At 42.3% G+C, this 17,318-nt stretch overlaps 1 protein-coding gene across 1 annotated transcript in view; it reads right to left on the bottom strand.

Moving 5' to 3' along the window:
• Window positions 1–11,404, bottom strand: part of pik3c2g (phosphatidylinositol-4-phosphate 3-kinase catalytic subunit type 2 gamma) — a 53,597-nt gene extending 42,193 nt beyond the window's left edge. The window contains exons 1-10 of the mRNA XM_084123821.1: window positions 10,885–11,404; window positions 5,216–5,295; window positions 4,874–5,019; window positions 4,338–4,452; window positions 4,105–4,216; window positions 3,951–4,021; window positions 3,365–3,428; window positions 2,570–2,695; window positions 2,461–2,491; window positions 2,168–2,348 (exon numbers count right to left, since the gene is read on the bottom strand). Of these exons, the coding sequence (XP_083979947.1) occupies window positions 2,168–2,348; window positions 2,461–2,491; window positions 2,570–2,695; window positions 3,365–3,428; window positions 3,951–4,021; window positions 4,105–4,216; window positions 4,338–4,452; window positions 4,874–5,019; window positions 5,216–5,295; window positions 10,885–11,109 (1,151 nt within the window). The 5' untranslated portion in view covers window positions 11,110–11,404. The remainder of the gene's footprint in view (window positions 1–2,167; window positions 2,349–2,460; window positions 2,492–2,569; window positions 2,696–3,364; window positions 3,429–3,950; window positions 4,022–4,104; window positions 4,217–4,337; window positions 4,453–4,873; window positions 5,020–5,215; window positions 5,296–10,884) is intronic.
• Window positions 11,405–17,318: the final 5,914 nt, after the last annotated feature.

Genomic DNA, 17,318 nt, shown 5'->3' with positions numbered 1-17,318 from the left:
GTTTAACTTGTAAAACGGAGTAACCAATACTCTCAAGTTTCCTGTGTGTGTTCTGCACTGGTGTCTGTGTTGTGTGTGTTCTGCACTGGTGTGTGTGTTCTGCACTGGTGTCTGTGTTGTGTGTGTTCTGCACTGGTGTGTGTGTTCTGCACTGGTGTCTGTGTTGTGTGTGTTCTGCACTGGTGTGTGTGTTCTGCACTGGTGTGTGTGTTCTGCACTGGTGTCTGTGTTGTGTGTGTTCTGCACTGGTGTGTGTGTTCTGCACTGGTGTGTGTGTTCTGCACTGGTGTCTGTGTTGTGTGTGTTCTGCACTGGTGTGTGTGTTCTGCACTGGTGTGTGTGTTCTGCACTGGTGTCTGTGTTGTGTGTGTTCTGCACTGGTGTGTGTGTTCTGCACTGGTGTGTGTGTTCTGCACTGGTGTGTGTGTTCTGAACTGGTGTGTGTGTTCTGCACTGGTGTCTGTGTTGTGTGTGTTCTGCACTGGTGTGTGTGTTCTGAACTGGTGTCTGTGTTGTGTGTGTTCTGCACTGGTGTGTGTGTTCTGCACTGGTGTCTGTGTTGTGTGTGTTCTGCACTGGTGTGTGTGTTCTGAACTGGTGTGTGTGTTCTGAACTGGTGTCTGTGTTGTGTGTGTTCTGCACTGGTGTCTGTGTTCTGCACTGGTGTCTGTGTTGTGTGTGTTCTGAAGTGGTGTGTGTGTTCTGCACTGGTGTGTGTGTTCTGCACTGGTGTGTGTGTTCTGCACTGGTGTGTGTGTTCTGCACTGGTGTGTGTGTTCTGCACTGGTGTGTGTGTTCTGTTCTGAACTGGTGTGTGTGTTCTGCACTGGCGTGTGTGTTCTGCACTGGTGTGTGTTCTGAACTGGTGTGTGTGTTCTGAACTGCACTGGTGTGTGTGTTCTGCACTGGTGTGTGTGTTCTGCACTGGTGTGTGTGTTCTGCACTGGTGTCTGTGTTCTGCACTGGTGTCTGTGTTCTGCACTGGTGTGTGTGTTCTGCACTGGTGTCTGTGTTGTGTGTGTTCTGCACTGGTGTGTGTGTTCTGCACTGTGTTCTGAACTGGTGTGTGTGTTCTGAACTGGTGTGTGTGTTCTGCACTGGTGTCTGTGTTCTGCACTGGTGTCTGTGTTCTGCACTGGTGTCTGTGTTCTGCACTGGTGTCTGTGTTCTGCACTGGTGTCTGTGTTCTGCACTGGTGTCTGTGTTGTGTGTGTTCTGCACTGGTGTGTGTGTTCTGAACTGGTGTGTGTGTTCTGCACTGGTGTCTGTGTTGTGTGTGTTCTGCACTGGTGTGTGTGTTCTGCACTGGTGTGTGTGTTCTGAACTGGTGTCTGTGTTGTGTGTGTTCTGCACTGGTGTGTGTGTTCTGCACTGGTGTCTGTGTTGTGTGTGTTCTGCACTGGTGTGTGTGTTCTGCACTGGTGTGTGTGTTCTGAACTGGTGTCTGTGTTGTGTGTGTTCTGCACTGGTGTCTGTGTTGTGTGTGTTCTGCACTGGTGTCTGTGTTGTGTGTGTTCTGAACTGGTGTGTGTGTTCTGCACTGGTGTGTGTGTTCTGCACTGGTGTGTGTGTTCTGAACTGGTGTGTGTGTTCTGAACTGGTGTGTGTGTTCTGCACTGGTGTGTGTGTTCTGCACTGGTGTGTGTTCTGCACTGGTGTGTGTGTTCTGCACTGGTGTGTGTGTTCTGAACTGGTGTGTGTGTTCTGCACTGGTGTGTGTGTTCTGCACTGGTGTGTGTTCTGCACTGGTGTGTGTGTTGCACTAGGTGTGTGTGTTGCACTAGGTGTGTGTTCTGCACTGGTGTGTATGTTCTGTGTGTTCTGCACTGGTGTGTGTGTTCTGCACTGGTGTGTGCACTGGTGTGTGTGTTCTGCACTGTGTGTGTTCTGCACTGGTGTGTGTGTTCTGCACTAGGTGTGTGTGTTCTGCACTGGTGTGTGTGTTCTGCACTGGTGTGTGTGTTGCACTGGTGTGTGTTCTGCACTGGTGTGTGTGTTCTGCACTGGTGTGTGTGTTCTGCACTAGGTGTGTGTGTTCTGCACTAGGTGTGTGTGTTCTGCACTAGGTGTGTGTGTGTTCTGCACTAGGTGTGTGTGTGTTCTGCACTGGTGTGTGTGTTCTGCACTGGTGTGTGTGTTCTGCACTGGTGTTAAACGCCGGTCGTACCCGTGGACCCAGTCGGGCAGGAGCCTGTAGAAGCCGGTCAGGTCGAGCTGAAGCATGTGGGTGTTGAGCCGGATGGCGGATGCTGGCGGATCGGGAACATCCGGTCCTCTGAAGTCCAAATCAAAGTTTGTGAAGAAAATGTGGAGCAGCTTCAGCAGAGCTTGATGGAGCTTGACTACAGCTGAAACATGCAGACTTTACGCTTACAAAGACACTCAAATCACAGACAAACTACTCGTCCCCTATAGATCAAAACAGCATGTTTCAAAACATTACTTTATTTGTGGACTCACCAGTTTCACAGTCATTCATTTCCACTGGAGTCTAGGGAAAAGAACATTATAATTAATAATAATTCCTGGAAATGACATTCCCTCAGTGAGAGTAAGATGCGCCCCTTACCCGTGCGAGAGGAGCGAAGCGCTTGAGCCGCCCGACGGCCTCCTCTAGATCTGCTGTAGTGACGCCACACATCTGCTCACACACACCGCCGACGCTGTCCACGACCGCACTCACACACACGCCACACTGACACACACACACACACACTCTCATTCATTACATTCAGTCATGTCTCTGAGCGCTTCAGCTGCTGTCAGGTAACTTAACGGAATAGTTCACTTAAAAATGAAGATTGTCATCATTTACTCACCCTCAAGTTGTTTAAAACCTGTATGAGTTTCTTTCCTCTGCTGAACACAAAAGAAGATATTTTGAAGAATGTCAGTAACTAAACAGTTGTTGGACCCCATTGACTTCCATCCGTATTTTTTTTCCAACTATGGAAGTCAATGGGGTCCAACAACTGTTTAGTTACTGACATTCTTCAAAATATCTTCTTTTGTGTTCAGCAGAGGAAAGAAACTCATACAGGTTTTAAACAACTTGAGGGTGAGTAAATGATGACAATCTTCATTTTTAAGTGAACTATTCCTTTAATATTCAGCAATATCACTGATTTGACTGCAGATGAGAACAAAGCTTGAACTGAACTGATCGGAATAATGACAATAATGTGTCCTGTAGAGATGCTTTGCAGCAGTTTCATAATTACACACACCATCATCTTGACAAAAACTTGACTACAGTCCATCCATCAACTGATGAAGCCACTCAGATCATTCAGAATAAACTCTAAATATGTACAGAATTTCTAAGCATTTCAGTCATGCATGTGGAGTTCAGTGAAACACAAACCTGGCTTCTCATGAGCTCGTTTACTTCCTTGCTGTAGATATTTAGTTTCTCCTGCAGACACGACCTAAGAGAACAAATGATGTTCAATATGTATCAGTAAATTTAAATGGTGGCAATGTATTTCTGTACATTTCCCAAACGCATATATGCAACATTTGGAGCAAAACAAAGTTCAAATTCTAAAATGTAGTTCCAGTTCTGGTTTTAATGTAAATGTAAAATTCATTTAAAAGCCTTAATGTGCAAAATTTCAAATAAAATTGCTGCGAATCCATCAAGGACAGAAAAATTATTTTGAAATTGCATGTACTATGAAATAAATTCAATGTTGGTAAGAAAATGCAGTGACTGCATTAACATTCACGTCACAGCTAACAACACATTCACGTCACAGCTAACAACATAATTCATTTTAATTTTGCAAATCATGACATATATAAAGTGATGTTTCAATTTAAAAATAAAATGCACCAAGCAGAGGTAAGGGAAATGTACATTAAAATACAGGAATACCGTACATAGACAAATTACATTTCAAATGGAATTTTGTCAGCTTTATGCTTTCATAGTACAGACGTAAACAAACCTTATTGTGTTGAATGCACAAGCAGAAGCGAGGACTTGATTAAAATGAAACGTCTGCCTGTCGTCTTCCTCCTACAGAAACATGCAATCTCATAACAATATGAGCTTCTTCAAATGAGTAATTGTTTTGAGCCACTGTAATTAAAATGTCATACATCTCGCGTCAGGGTTTTGTCAACGGTGTCCCAGAGCATCATCCTCACGGGAACATCTGAAGCAAACTTATGATACGCCTGGATGCGTTCGTGAGATCCCAAGATTTCATCACTGGAAGAGGTAAAACAAACAGTCAAAACAACGGCATCAATATCTAATGCACTTAAACAACAGCAGAGATGGCATTTCCATTCAGCAACAACAAGAACATCAGATCCACTACTTAAATTACCTTCTGAGAAACTCCTCAGAGTCACAGAGTTTCATCAGGTATTGTCCACGGACAGCAGCTTTATGATCCAGAGTCTCCAGAACCGCCTCCATCAGTTCCCGAGCTGTGCTGCTTACTGATGAAACAATGCAAATAAAGCTTGCCAAACTGTCCTAAAAGCTCCAGCCTAATGTAAAACTGAGCGTGTCATCTGTTGTAGTAGTAGTAGTATTTGAGTTTATTGCCATATCAGCATCACCGGCTATTACATGGCAGATACATATTAAACATAACAACATAATATCATAAGTACAACATAATGAAAACAAACTTAGACAGAAAAAAAGTACATGTACAAAATGAGTACAATTCTATAAAAGATTCTTTAAATGTACTTGTGCTAAAAACTGTAAAATTCTGGATCCATAAATAAGTCCTTAAAAAGCGCCGTCTCATAACATTAAAGTTTGGCCAGTCCAAAAGAATATGTTTTACAGACGAGTTGGTACTACAGCATTGACATTTTGGTGCTTGAGTGTGTCCTCTGCAACGCTTACGTCTCCATCTGATCGGCAGCTCCACAGAGACCCACGGCACAGAGACCCTGAAGAGCAGATCATCGGACACGAGCACAGGAGCCACTCGGGCCCAGAACACACTCTTGCTGGACTCGTCACGGGTCTCGCTGTGTTCTGAGAGGATTCTGACAAACAACAGCATTACAGACACGAATACAGATGTGCTCAGTTATTCATATTGGAGCAGTGAACTTTATGAAAGTAGCTGTGTGAACTGAATTTCACGTTAATGAAAATCTACATGTGAATTCAGAACACATGGATGAAATTCGACAGCTATATATGTACATTAATATGTTGAAAAAGATTGATGCATCTTACCGCGATGTTGACATGCAGAGCAATGCTGTTCTGCTGTTGCTGCCTTGGGCTGAATCAATTAAGTCGATGTTCCAAGAGTCCTGTAGACATAAGAGAGTGATCATAATATGTACGGTTATAGAACGCTTGAAACACAGTGAGGCCCATGGAAACAATGTAATCTTACACTTTGCAAGTCATGATGAATATAGAATGCAGTAAAAAAAAAGAAAAGCCTTTTCTTGTTCACACTTGGTGGTCATTTTGAAATCTTTTCTTTTCTGGCAAGATGCACCAGGACTAGGGTTGGGTATCTTTTTAATTTTAACGATTCCGATTCTGCTTATCGATTCCAATTCTTATCGATAAGAGGAATTGGAAACGATTTTTGATTCCCAACCCTAACCAGGACGCACGTTTATGAAAACAGACCTCTTTATAAATCTGTCGATCCACTGTTAACTCGTAATGTGCACAGCATTCTGCAACAAATATTTTTCGGCATTTCTACACTATTTAAAGTTGTGATGTAAATTGGATGGATTAAAAATTTAGCAAAAAACTTTGATTGTGTCCGTGGGGAATTGATTGGATGATTGTGGTTTGCTATTGGTGGATCTCATGTGAGTGACAGGTTGCCCCGCCCTCGTCATAAGAGAAGAGAAGAGAAGAGAAGAGAAGAGAAGAGAAGAGAAGAGAAGAGAAGAGAAGAGAAGAGAAGAGAAGAGAAGAGAAGAGAAGAGAAGAGAAGAGAAGAAATTAGCTATTTCTTCACGCCCTGACGAAACTTACCAATTCACAAAATTAACGGAATGCATAGCTGATATAAACGATGAGGTGACATTATTCTCTTTACCATTCAACCATCGAACATCAAAAGGAAAGTTTAACAAAATATTAACAAATTACTTTTAACAGAACATGAATAACTTCAAAAGCTCATAGGCCCATTACAGACGTATTTAAATATCACAGTAGCAATATTAATAAGCCTATATTTTGAAGTGTTGGTGCTTAATGTAACACTATCTAGTGTAAATGATAAATCGCGTTTGAGATGTGTGCTGGCTACTGTATACAGGCCACCAGGGCACCATACAGACTTTATCAAAGAATTTGCTGACTTTCTATCAGAGTTAGTTCTGGCTGCAGATAAAGTCATAATTGTTGGTGATTTTAATATACATGTAGATAACGAAAAAGATGCATTGGGATTGGCATTTACAGACAATCTAAACTCTATTGGAGTTAGACAACACGTGTCAGGACCTACTCATTGTCGTAATCATACTCTAGATCTAATATTATCACACGGAATAGATGTTGATGAATGTAAACTTCATTTAGCCAAGGCTGCAAAACCGACTCCGTGTTACAAATATGTTAGATCTATCACTTCTGCCACTAAAGATTGCTTTATTAAAGGTCCCCTATTATGCAAAATTCACTTTTGCATGCTGTTTGGACATAAATGTGTGTTGGCAGTGTGTGTACACAACCAGCCAATAGTGATAAAAATCCACTCACTCCTTTTTTATTAATCCCCATAAATCATCAGCAGTGTCTCCCAACGACCTGTTTTCAGAATGCGGCTTTAGTGACGTCACTAAAGCCATAGGCCCCGCCCACGAGTGTTGACAGACACTGCCGTTCTAACATAGCCCCGCCCTGATCGAGTTCACAGCTGCTGCACTGACGAGAATGTCTCCCAAGCGTTGTAGGTGTTGTGTGGCTGGATGTATTAATCCACAGAGCTCTCTCTATTTACTCACGAAATCTGAGGCAGCCGCTGAAGACGAAGTGGAATTATTTTGTTTTTAAAGAAAATGCTCCCTCAACTCTACCGAAATTCGTTTATGTACTTGCGCACTTCTTATAACTTACTGTGTTTACTCAGCTCTTACGGTGATTTTCTGAAGTAAAACTGACGCTTCATCTTTTGTGTGATGTACAATAAACTTTATTAAACTCATCAGTATATGTTTGATCATCATTCGGACCTGGTCCGAAACAGCAGACTTGTAGGCTATTAATAATGGATACATACAAGCAGATGACAAATACGTTATAACCGTAATTAAACTACTAAACTATACCTGTTCCATCTCTATACAGCACTCTGACTCTATAGGCATTATTGTCCGACTCCGGGTCGAAATGAACACCGTTACTGAGAGTTTCTGATATTATCATCATTCCGTGAGATGATCATCTCATCGTCCCGGATAGCTTAGAGGAACTCGATATTGCAACAGAAACTTTTAACTCATCATTAATTAATTTAACATTAATTCATCTTTGTCATTAGGAAACCTACCAAAAACGTTTAAGCTGGCTATTATTAAACCGCTTGTTAAAAAAACGCAACTTGATCGTACAGAATTAGTCAATTACAGGCCGATCTCGAATCTGCCTTTTCTGTCAAAGATACTAGAAAAGGCGGTATCTTCACAACTATGTTCCTTTCTAGAAAGAAATGATATCTGTGAGGATTTCCAGTCAGGATTTAGACTGTACCATAGTACTGAGACAGCTCTCATTAGAGTCACAAATGATTTGCTCTTATCATCCGATCGTGGTTGTATCTCGCTATTACTGTTACTCGATCTTAGTGCTGCATTTGATACCATTGACCACAACGTTCTTTTAAATAGACTCGAACATTATGTTGGCATTAGTGGAATTGCATTAGCATGGTTTAAATTATACTTATCTGACCGTTATCAGTTTGTAGCAGTAAATGAAGAGATGTCTCATCGATCACAAGTTCAGTATGGTGTACCACAAGGCTCAGTACTAGGACCGCTGCTGTTCACTCTGTACATGCTACCCTCACACACACACACACACTCTGTACATGCTACCCTTAGGAGATATCATTAGGAAACATGGCATTAGTTTTCACTGTTATGCTGACGATACTCAGCTCTATATTTCTTCACGCCCCGACGAAACTTACCAATTCACTAAATTAATGGATGCACAGCTGATATAAAAACTGGATGACTAGTAATTTCCTACTACTGAATTCTGAAAAAACAGAGATTCTAATTATTGGACAAAAACTTCCTCACGTAATAATCTAGAATACTGTCTAACACTTGATGGCTGCTCTGTCAAGTCTTCGTCATCGGTCAGGAACCTGGGTGTGTGTGTGTGTGTGTGCTCTTTGATACCAATCTTTCATTTGAAAGTCACGTGTCTAGTATCTGTAAAACCGCATTTTTCCATCTTAAAAATATATCTAAATTACATCATATGCTCTCATTGACAAATGCAGAACAATTAGTACATGCGTTCGTGACCTCAAGGCTAGATTACTGTAATGCTCTACTGGGTGGTTGCCCTGCACGCTTAATAAACAAACTACAGCTGGTCCAAAACGCAGCAGCTCGAGTTCTTACCAGAACCAGGAAGTATGACCATATTAGCCCGGTTCTGTCAACACTGCACTGGCTCCCTATTAAACATCCTATAAATTTTAAAATATTGCTGATTACTTACAAAACACTAAATGGTTTAGCTCTGCAGTACTTGAGCGAGCTCTTATAGTCCTTCACGTCTATTGCGATCTCAAAATTCCGGCCAGTTGATAATACCTAGAATATCTAAATCGACTGCTGGCGGCAGATCCTTCTCCTATTTAGCACCAAAACTCTGGAACATTGTCCGGGAAGCAGACACACTCTGTCAGTTCAAAGCTAGACTAAAAACACATCTCTGATGAAGGACCTGTGCCTGGACACACACACACACTCACACACACTCACTCACACACACACACACTCACACACACTCCAGATCTGATGAAGGACCTGTGCCTGGACACTCACACACACTCACACACACACACACACTCCAGATCTGATGAAGGACCTGCGCCTGGACACACACACACACACACACACACACTCACACTCACACTCACACTCACACTCACACTCACACTCACACTCCAGATCTGATGAAGGACCTGTGCCTGGACGTGATGACAGCGCAGTCCTGAAGTGTCCACTAGTCTCTCTCCTGTGAAAGCCTCCTTTCCTTTTCCTCTGTACAAAACGTTATCAGAATAATTCCGGTTCACATGGACATGCGGAAGCGATAAAAAAAATTCTGTATTATGAATTTTTAAGGTCAGACAGGTAGTTTGTTGAGGTCAATTTGTAAAGAAAGACTGCACATACCTATAGACTAGACGCGTAATACGCATGTGCATAATGTCTGCGTTTTCACATATTCGCGTTTTTGAAGTTTGCGCGGAGATGATTTTTTTTTTTTTTTACTTTTTCAAAATTATTCAACGCCTGCACCTTAGAACCTGTTTCAAGGTTTGCGTTCTCGAGCCACAGGCACTGTTGTTGTGCGGATGAGCGGCCGCAGCGCGTTAAGGGTTTTCTGTTAGAACGGTGTGCATTAGCGGCCCCTAAGTTAATAACTAATGATCTTTGCAACGGAAGTGAATCAGTCAAAACTAACTTTATCTGGACAATAACTTTATTCTAGAGCTTCTTATCTCTGTCACTGTAATCTCCTATTATCACTGCTTTGAAACAATATATATTGTTAAAAGCACTGTATAATAAATGAAGGAGACTTGACTTGACTATATTATGTAATATATGTGTATGTTGCGTGAATAATAAATGTTCTTTCATTATCTGGAACATTGATGGATATTTCAAAGGGCTTTCCCTCATTTTGACAGATATAACAAATTGTCTTTCCCTGATTTATAAATATTTCAGTAAATACTTCTTATTTGAAATGATTTGTTTAGAATGTAAACTTACAAGCGTTTAATCATAATTACATATTAGCTGTAGAATTTCTAAAGCTTACACTTGAACTATGACCTGGAATCTGCCCCACCTAAATTTATAGTCAGGAGCTGCTAATGTGCTTTATTTTATTCATTTAGGCCTATTGTTTGCTTGATATATTAATATAATTAATATAATAAGAATCTACTTTTAGTAGCTTAGTACTAAACATAGTAGTTGAAGTAGTAAAGTGTGAAGTAAAATTTAAGTAAACGTTTATCTAAGAGCCTGAGGGACAGACTATGGTTTTATGGCTTCTATGGTTTTACCAGATGTCACAGGACTAATTGTAATGGCTGTATATATGCATGTATGTATGTATGGCTGTATGTACAGTCAAACCAAAAATTATTCAGACACCAGATATAATTTTTTATATTTTTTTTACTAGTGTGATCAGGACACTATAGTTAATTTATGTGAGTGAGGAGAGCAGAATAAAGTAAACTGAGATATTACACCCAGAAACTCTTCATACAGAGACTACCAGTCACATTTATGTGCGTCATCATGTGACATTTATAAGTGTTTTTTCTTTAATTGCTAATGCGACCTTTTTACACACTGAACAAAATGAAGCATTTCTTGGTTGAGCTAAACTGGTATTATCTAATTGTGTTGTTAAATTTAACAGCTGACAGATATTCAACATAATTCATGTGTGAGACAGTCTAACAGAAGGACGGACAAAACCAGTCAAATATCAACTGAGTTCTGCTCATATTTTATTACCATTCTCTAAACTATAGCGAATAAACTGTGATAATGTGAGAAATGTTGAAGGAGTCTGGATCAATTTTGGTTTGACTGTCTGTGTGTGTCTGTGTGTGTGTGTGTTGTATGTAATCAGTAATGACGATCTGTTACCTGTGGCCCGCGCAGGTGTTGTCCAGGTGTTTTACTCACAGCTGCTTCCTCATTCTTCATGTCCACATTCACCTGCTCTTTCCTCTGATCGGCTGCTATTAAACCAGAGACGGGTGTGTATAAATCCAAATAATCCTGCTCTGAAAAGACAGGAACATCCCATCCATGAAACACATGATCCTCGGGTCTTCCAGCCGGATCTTGATCTTCAGCACAAGGATCCATTGGATCAGAGACAGAGAGCTGTAGGCAGTCCGGTTTTATATGTCTTTATGTCCATAAATATTTAAGGCATTTCTTCATCTGTAAAAGAAGAAAGAAATCAGAATGCAAGTGTAAGCAGGTTTTCCTTTCACTCTCTCACCGGCGCGGATCTTTAAGTCGTCTTGAGTGAGATTGTGTGGGTCAGACTCAGAATCGGAATAAAAGAGTATTTTGGACTGTTTTAGATTAAAGGACTGGGAAGGAACACAAGCAGGAATTCACAGGCACTTTTCAGCGCGAAACTCTGGCGGACTCTGACTCTGCTCCTCCCACAGACTATCACCTGTATGGAACGCCAGAGAGGTCATAAGTCTGCATTTCGTCCGAACGACTGTCATCTAAAGCAAACTTATAACATATAATTATAACAGTACAGTGATTAAACCCAAAGCTAAAGTGGGTGGGAGTAACGAACACAATGTGCTTGTTTTATTGGTGCAAATGGTCCCCATCTGTAAATTTTATTTACAAATAAATTTTACAATTTTATAATTTACCTTATATTACGTTCTTTACCTTAGTATGTTGCATATCACAGGATCAAATTAAATGAATAGAAATAGAAATATAATTAAATGTTTAAAAACATTATAAACATATTTTAGTACCCCTCACTCCACAACAAATCTTTTTTTAATTTAACTGTACTCAGAACAAAACAAGAAAAAAATAATATTAGTAGACTATAAAATATACAAATTATAGTGGTATTCTTTCAGGGCTTGACATTAATGTGGGTGGATTTTGCTCGTGGCGGGTAACATAGTCACTCCAACTAGCCACTTTGGCGGGTTGAATAATTGTAGTCTTTTCAAAAGGCATCTGAAATAAGTGTGACACTACAACTCCCATGAGTATTAGGGCTGTCAACGAATATTCTAAATTCGAATATATATTCGAATAGTTTTAAAAAACAGAATTTCAAAGGTGAAAATGAATATTCGAATGTGGAAAAACGCCCGCGGTAGCAGAGGTGCGGCTGTCTGCTTTGCAAGTGGGCGCGTTGTCTGAGGGGTCAGGGACAGGTCATTTTATTTAACGTTAAACAGAAACATTACTAAAGTGTAGGCTACTGTACTGACTGAATAGATATTGCATGAATAAGGTAGGTTAGATACAGCAGTTTCATGCACTGCAGGCTTCCACTGGTTTGATTATTTACCGTTTCATGTCAAGGAAAAGTTCCATGTTTACCACAGCACAGCTCGCTCTGAGCGTTCAATGTCAGTTCTTTATACTGTAAAACTTCAATTAATGTTAATAATATTTGTTTCAATCACTGAATGAAGCCTGCTATAAGAGTCGCGACCTTAAATTGCTTGCACAAAACTCTTGATCAGCACTCAACATTTGCTTATTGTTGTTGTTCATTTAACCCTCTGATGGTCCTCGGTCATTTGTGACCGAATAATTTTCTGTTTTGAATTTTTAAAAATCACAGCTTCATCGGAAGGTTATGATACTTGGTGACTTTTATGGAATTAGGTATGTGAATACAAAAAAAAAATTGAGGTCATGATCCGAGCATGCTAAGTGGTCGTAAAAAAAAAATAGTCACACTCGTGGTCTTCGGTCAAAAATGACCGACCCATAGGAAATGAATGGGAAATTTACAAAAATACCAAAATTCTCTGAATTTTTGTCTGTACAATCTACAAATCAGCCACGATTCTAAAAAAAAGTACACCGCAGTAAAGGGGTGACACTCTACAACATCAAGAGTGCAAAAAATTCACACCCACCCACACACACACACATAGAAACACTTTTATACACATACACACCAATAAATTCAGATTACAGAAAATCTGTTTTGAATTTTTAAAAATCACAGCTTCATCGGAATGTTACGAAACTTGGAGACTTTCTGGCATTTGGTATGTGAACACAAAAAAAATTGAGTTCATGATCCGAGCATGCTAAGTGGTCGTAAAAAAATTAGTCATGATTTTGGTGTTCGGTCAAAAACGACCCCCATAGGAAATGAATGGGAAATTGACAAAAACACAAAAAATTTCTACAAATCGGCCACGATGCAGAAAAAAAGTGCTCAGCAATGAAGGGGTGAAACTCTAAAACATCAAGAGTGAAAAACATAACATAATTAATAATTATAATTAATATATATATATATAATTAATATAATAATTATTAAAATTATTAAAATAATAATTAATAAAATGTTATAAACCTTGGCAAAAAGAATTATTTGAGAATTTCTAAAAAAATACATTCAATCCACATCTTAAAAGTAAGTAATTTGGTCCAAAAACAACTAGAATTCACAAGCATCTCCATTTAGAGCTATACTGTCATCTAGTGGTAAACCCATGCAATAACATGATTTATTTAATTTTATGTTTAATAAATTGATTTATTTTTTTTATTTTTATTTTTTTTCTGAAAGCCTAGTCTCTATTTTAACCGAAAATACTGCATAGAAAAAAAAAATAAAAAATAAAAAATCATTATTTTCAATGGCAAAAAATGGACTATAAATATTGCATAAATATTAATAAGTTCAATCAAATTGTCTCAAAATACTAAATTAAAAAGAATAAATATTATAGAACAAAAATAAATTGCATTGGTTTTTACTGGGATGGAGGAAATTTCATTTTTAGGTGTCCGGTCACTTCTGACCGGGAAGGCCACGAACGTGACTCCTAAACGAAGACCATCAGAGGGTTAAACCGTTATGCGCAGAGAGCGTGACGCGTCATTCGCGCCGCAAGACCTCCAGACGAGCGTAAACGCGTCTTTACATTGACTTAACATTGAAATCACTCGCGCCAGACGCTCTATTCGCGTTTGGTGTGAACGCAGTTTGAGGGTGAGGGCGAGAGAGAGTGCCTGCGAGTGTGAGTGCGAGTGAGGTCTGCGGTCTTGGCCATTAGTTGATTTACTTGTTTTTGTGTAGGTAATATGTTGTCAAATATGTTTAAACTTAAATAAACTACCTATACAAGTAGTTATGTCTCTTTGTATTAATTTGTCCTGTTATTGATGTAATGCACGTCCATCCATCCATCCATCCATCTTCTTCCGCTTATCCGGGGCCGGGTCGCGGGGGCAGCAGTCTAAGCAGGGATGCCCAGACTTCCCTCTCCCTAGACACTTCCTCCAGCTCTTCCGGGGGGACACCGAGGCGTTCCCAGGCCAGCCGGGAGACATAGTCCCTCCAGCGTGTCCTAGGTCTTCCCCGGGGTCTCCTCCCGGTGGGACATGCCCGGAACACCTTCCCGGGAAGGCGTCCAGGAGGCATCTGGAAAAGAAGCCCGAGCCACCTCAGCTGACCCCTCTCGATGTGGAGGAGCAGCGGCTCTACTCTGAGCTCCTCCCGAGTGACCGAGCTTCTCACCCTATCTCTAAGGGATCGCCCAGCCACCCTGCGGAGAAAGCTCATTTCGGCCGCCTGTAAGCCGGGATCTTGTCCTTTCGGTCATGACCCACAGCTCATGACCATAGGTGAGAGTAGGAACGTAGATTGACTGGTAAATCGTTCACCACGACAGACCGGTACAGCAACCGCATTACTGCAGAAGCTGCACCGATCCGTCTGTCAATCTCCCGTTCCATCCTTCCCTCACTCGTGAACAAGACCCCGAGATACTTAAACTCCTCCACTTGAGGCAGGAACTCTCCACCAACCTGAAGTGGGCAAGCCACCCTTTTCTGACTAAGGACCATGGCCTCGGATTTGGAGGTGCTGATTCTCATCCCAGCCGCTTCACACTCGGCTGCAAACCGTCACAGTGTATGCTGAAGGTCCTGGTCTGATGGGGCCAGCACGACAACATCATCCGCAAAGAGCAGAGATGAAATTGTGTGGTCTCCAAACCTGACACCCTCCGGCCCCTGGCTGCACCTAGAAATTCTGTCCATAAAAATTATGAACAGAACCGGCGACAAAAAGCAGCCCTGCCAGAGTCCAACATGCACCAGGAACAAGACTGACTTACTGCCAGCAATGCAAACCAAGCTCCTGCTCCGGTCGTACAGGGATCGGATAGCCCTTAGCAAAGGGCCCCGAACCCCATACTCCCAGAGCACCCTCCACAAGATGCCGCAAGGGACACAGTCGAATGCCTTCTCCAAATCCACAAAGCACATGTGGATTGGTTGGGCAAACTCCCATGAACCCTCCAGCACCCTGGAGAAGGTATAGAGCTGGTCCAGTGTTCCACGACCGGGACGAAAACCACACTGTTCCTCCTGAATCCGAGGTTCTACTATCGGCCGGGTTCTACTACTCCTCTCCTGTACCCTGGCATAGACTTTCCCGGGGAGGCTGAGAAGTGTGATCCCCCGATAGTTGGAGCACACCCTCCGGTCCCCCTTCTTAAAAAGAGGGACCACCACCCCGGTCTGCCAGTCCAAAGGTACTTTCCCCGACCGCCACGCGATGCTGCGTGTCAGCCAAGACAGCCCCACAACATCCAGAGACTTGAGGTACTCAGGGCGGATCTCATCCACCCCCGGAGCCTTGCCACAGAGGAGCTTCTTGACTACCTCGGTGACTTCAGCCCGGGTGATGGACGAGTCCGCCTCTGAGCCCTCAGCCTCTGCTTCCTCAATGGAAGACGTGACGGTGGGATTGAGGAGATCCTCGAAGTATTCCTTCCACCGTCCGATGATATCCCCAGTCGAGGTCAACAGCTGCCCACCTCCACTGTAAACAGCGTTGGTAGGGCACTGCTTCCCCCTCCTGAGGCGCCGGACGGTTTGCCAGAATCTCTTCGAGGGCGACTGTTACGTCCCCAGAGTTCTGGGTTCGTTTTATAGTCATTTTTGTTCTGGTATTGTTTGTGGTTTGTGTGTTTGTGTTTTTCTACCAGGTAAGATGGCTTCTGTGACTGTTCCGGCAGCTGATTGGTGGTTCAATGGCTGATTGGGACTTGGAACTCCGCCCACTCATCAGTGGCTGCAGCTGGCTGGGCTCTTTAAAAAGCTCAGTTTTGGATCAGTTCTTTCTCTCTGTTCCTGCTTTTGGTTTGGTTTGTACCCTGTGTGTGTGTGTTTGGTTTTCTGACATTTTTGCTTGAAACATTTGAGAATAGTTTTAAACTGTTTTTGTGTGTTAGTAAACCTAACTTGTGTTTAATTTTTTTTGGAACTTGTAGTAGCAGGACGGAGCACTTGTTTGTTTGTGAATTCTTATAATTTGTATTAATTACCTTTTTTCTCTGTTGTTTAGAGGGAGCTGGGGAGTAGATTTAGAGCTACCCCGGGGTATACATACATCACCCATAGGTATACTTCTCTGTCTAGAAACACCAGCTAGACCTGGGCGGACCACCAGCTGTAATTTTGGTTAGGGCGCCTTGATCGTGTGCCAGATAGAGATTGTATTTTATTTAATTTTTTATTTGGGGATTAGTATAGGTTAGGGGTGGGGTCCTTTTTGTTTATTTCTTTGTTTTGGTTCGTCCAGCCCTCCCCTTTTCCCAGGAAATTATTATTGTTTATTATTGTTTATTATTTACCGTGGCAAAAATAAAAGCTTTGTTTTTATACGGTATTTGGTGTTTGTGTCCTTTTCTCGCACCGCGACTCCATACCTCCTTTGCTGGCATCGGTGGGCCCGAGCAGTGGGTTGTCAGGCTCCCCTCCCTTTGGGGGAGCTAGAACGTAACAGCGACCGATAGTCCTTCTCCATGGCCTCACCGAACTCCTCCCAGGCCCGAGTTTTTGCCTCCACAACCACCCGGGCTGCAGTCCGCTTGGCCTGTCTGTACCCGTCAGCTGCCTCAGGAGTCCCACAAGCCAGCCAGGCCCGATAGGACTCCTTCTTCAGCTTGACGGCATCCCTTACTTCCGGTGTCCACCACCGGATTCGGGGATTGCCGCCTCGACAGGCACCGGAGACCTTACGGCCACAGCTCTGAGTGGCCGGGTTGACAATGGAGGTGGAGAACATGGTCCACTCGGACTCAATATCTCCAGACTCCCTCGGGATCTAGTCGAAGCTCCGCCGGAGGTGGAAGTTGAAGATCTCTCTGACAGGGGATTCGGCCAAACGTTCCCAACAGACCCTCACAGTTCATTTGGGTCTGCCGAATCTGTCCAGCTTCCTCCCCCTCCATCGGATCCAACTCACCACCAGGTGGTGATCAGTTGACAGCTCCGCCCCTCTCTTCACCCGAGTGTCCAAGACATACGGCCGGAGG

The sequence above is a fragment of the Abramis brama genome, assembly GCF_963993115.1.
Source record: "Abramis brama genome assembly, chromosome: 9".
In the NCBI taxonomy this organism is placed as follows: Eukaryota; Metazoa; Chordata; class Actinopteri; order Cypriniformes; family Leuciscidae; genus Abramis; species Abramis brama.
Note: the sequence above shows the minus strand (reverse complement) of the source record. Positions and strands in the feature narration are given on the sequence as shown.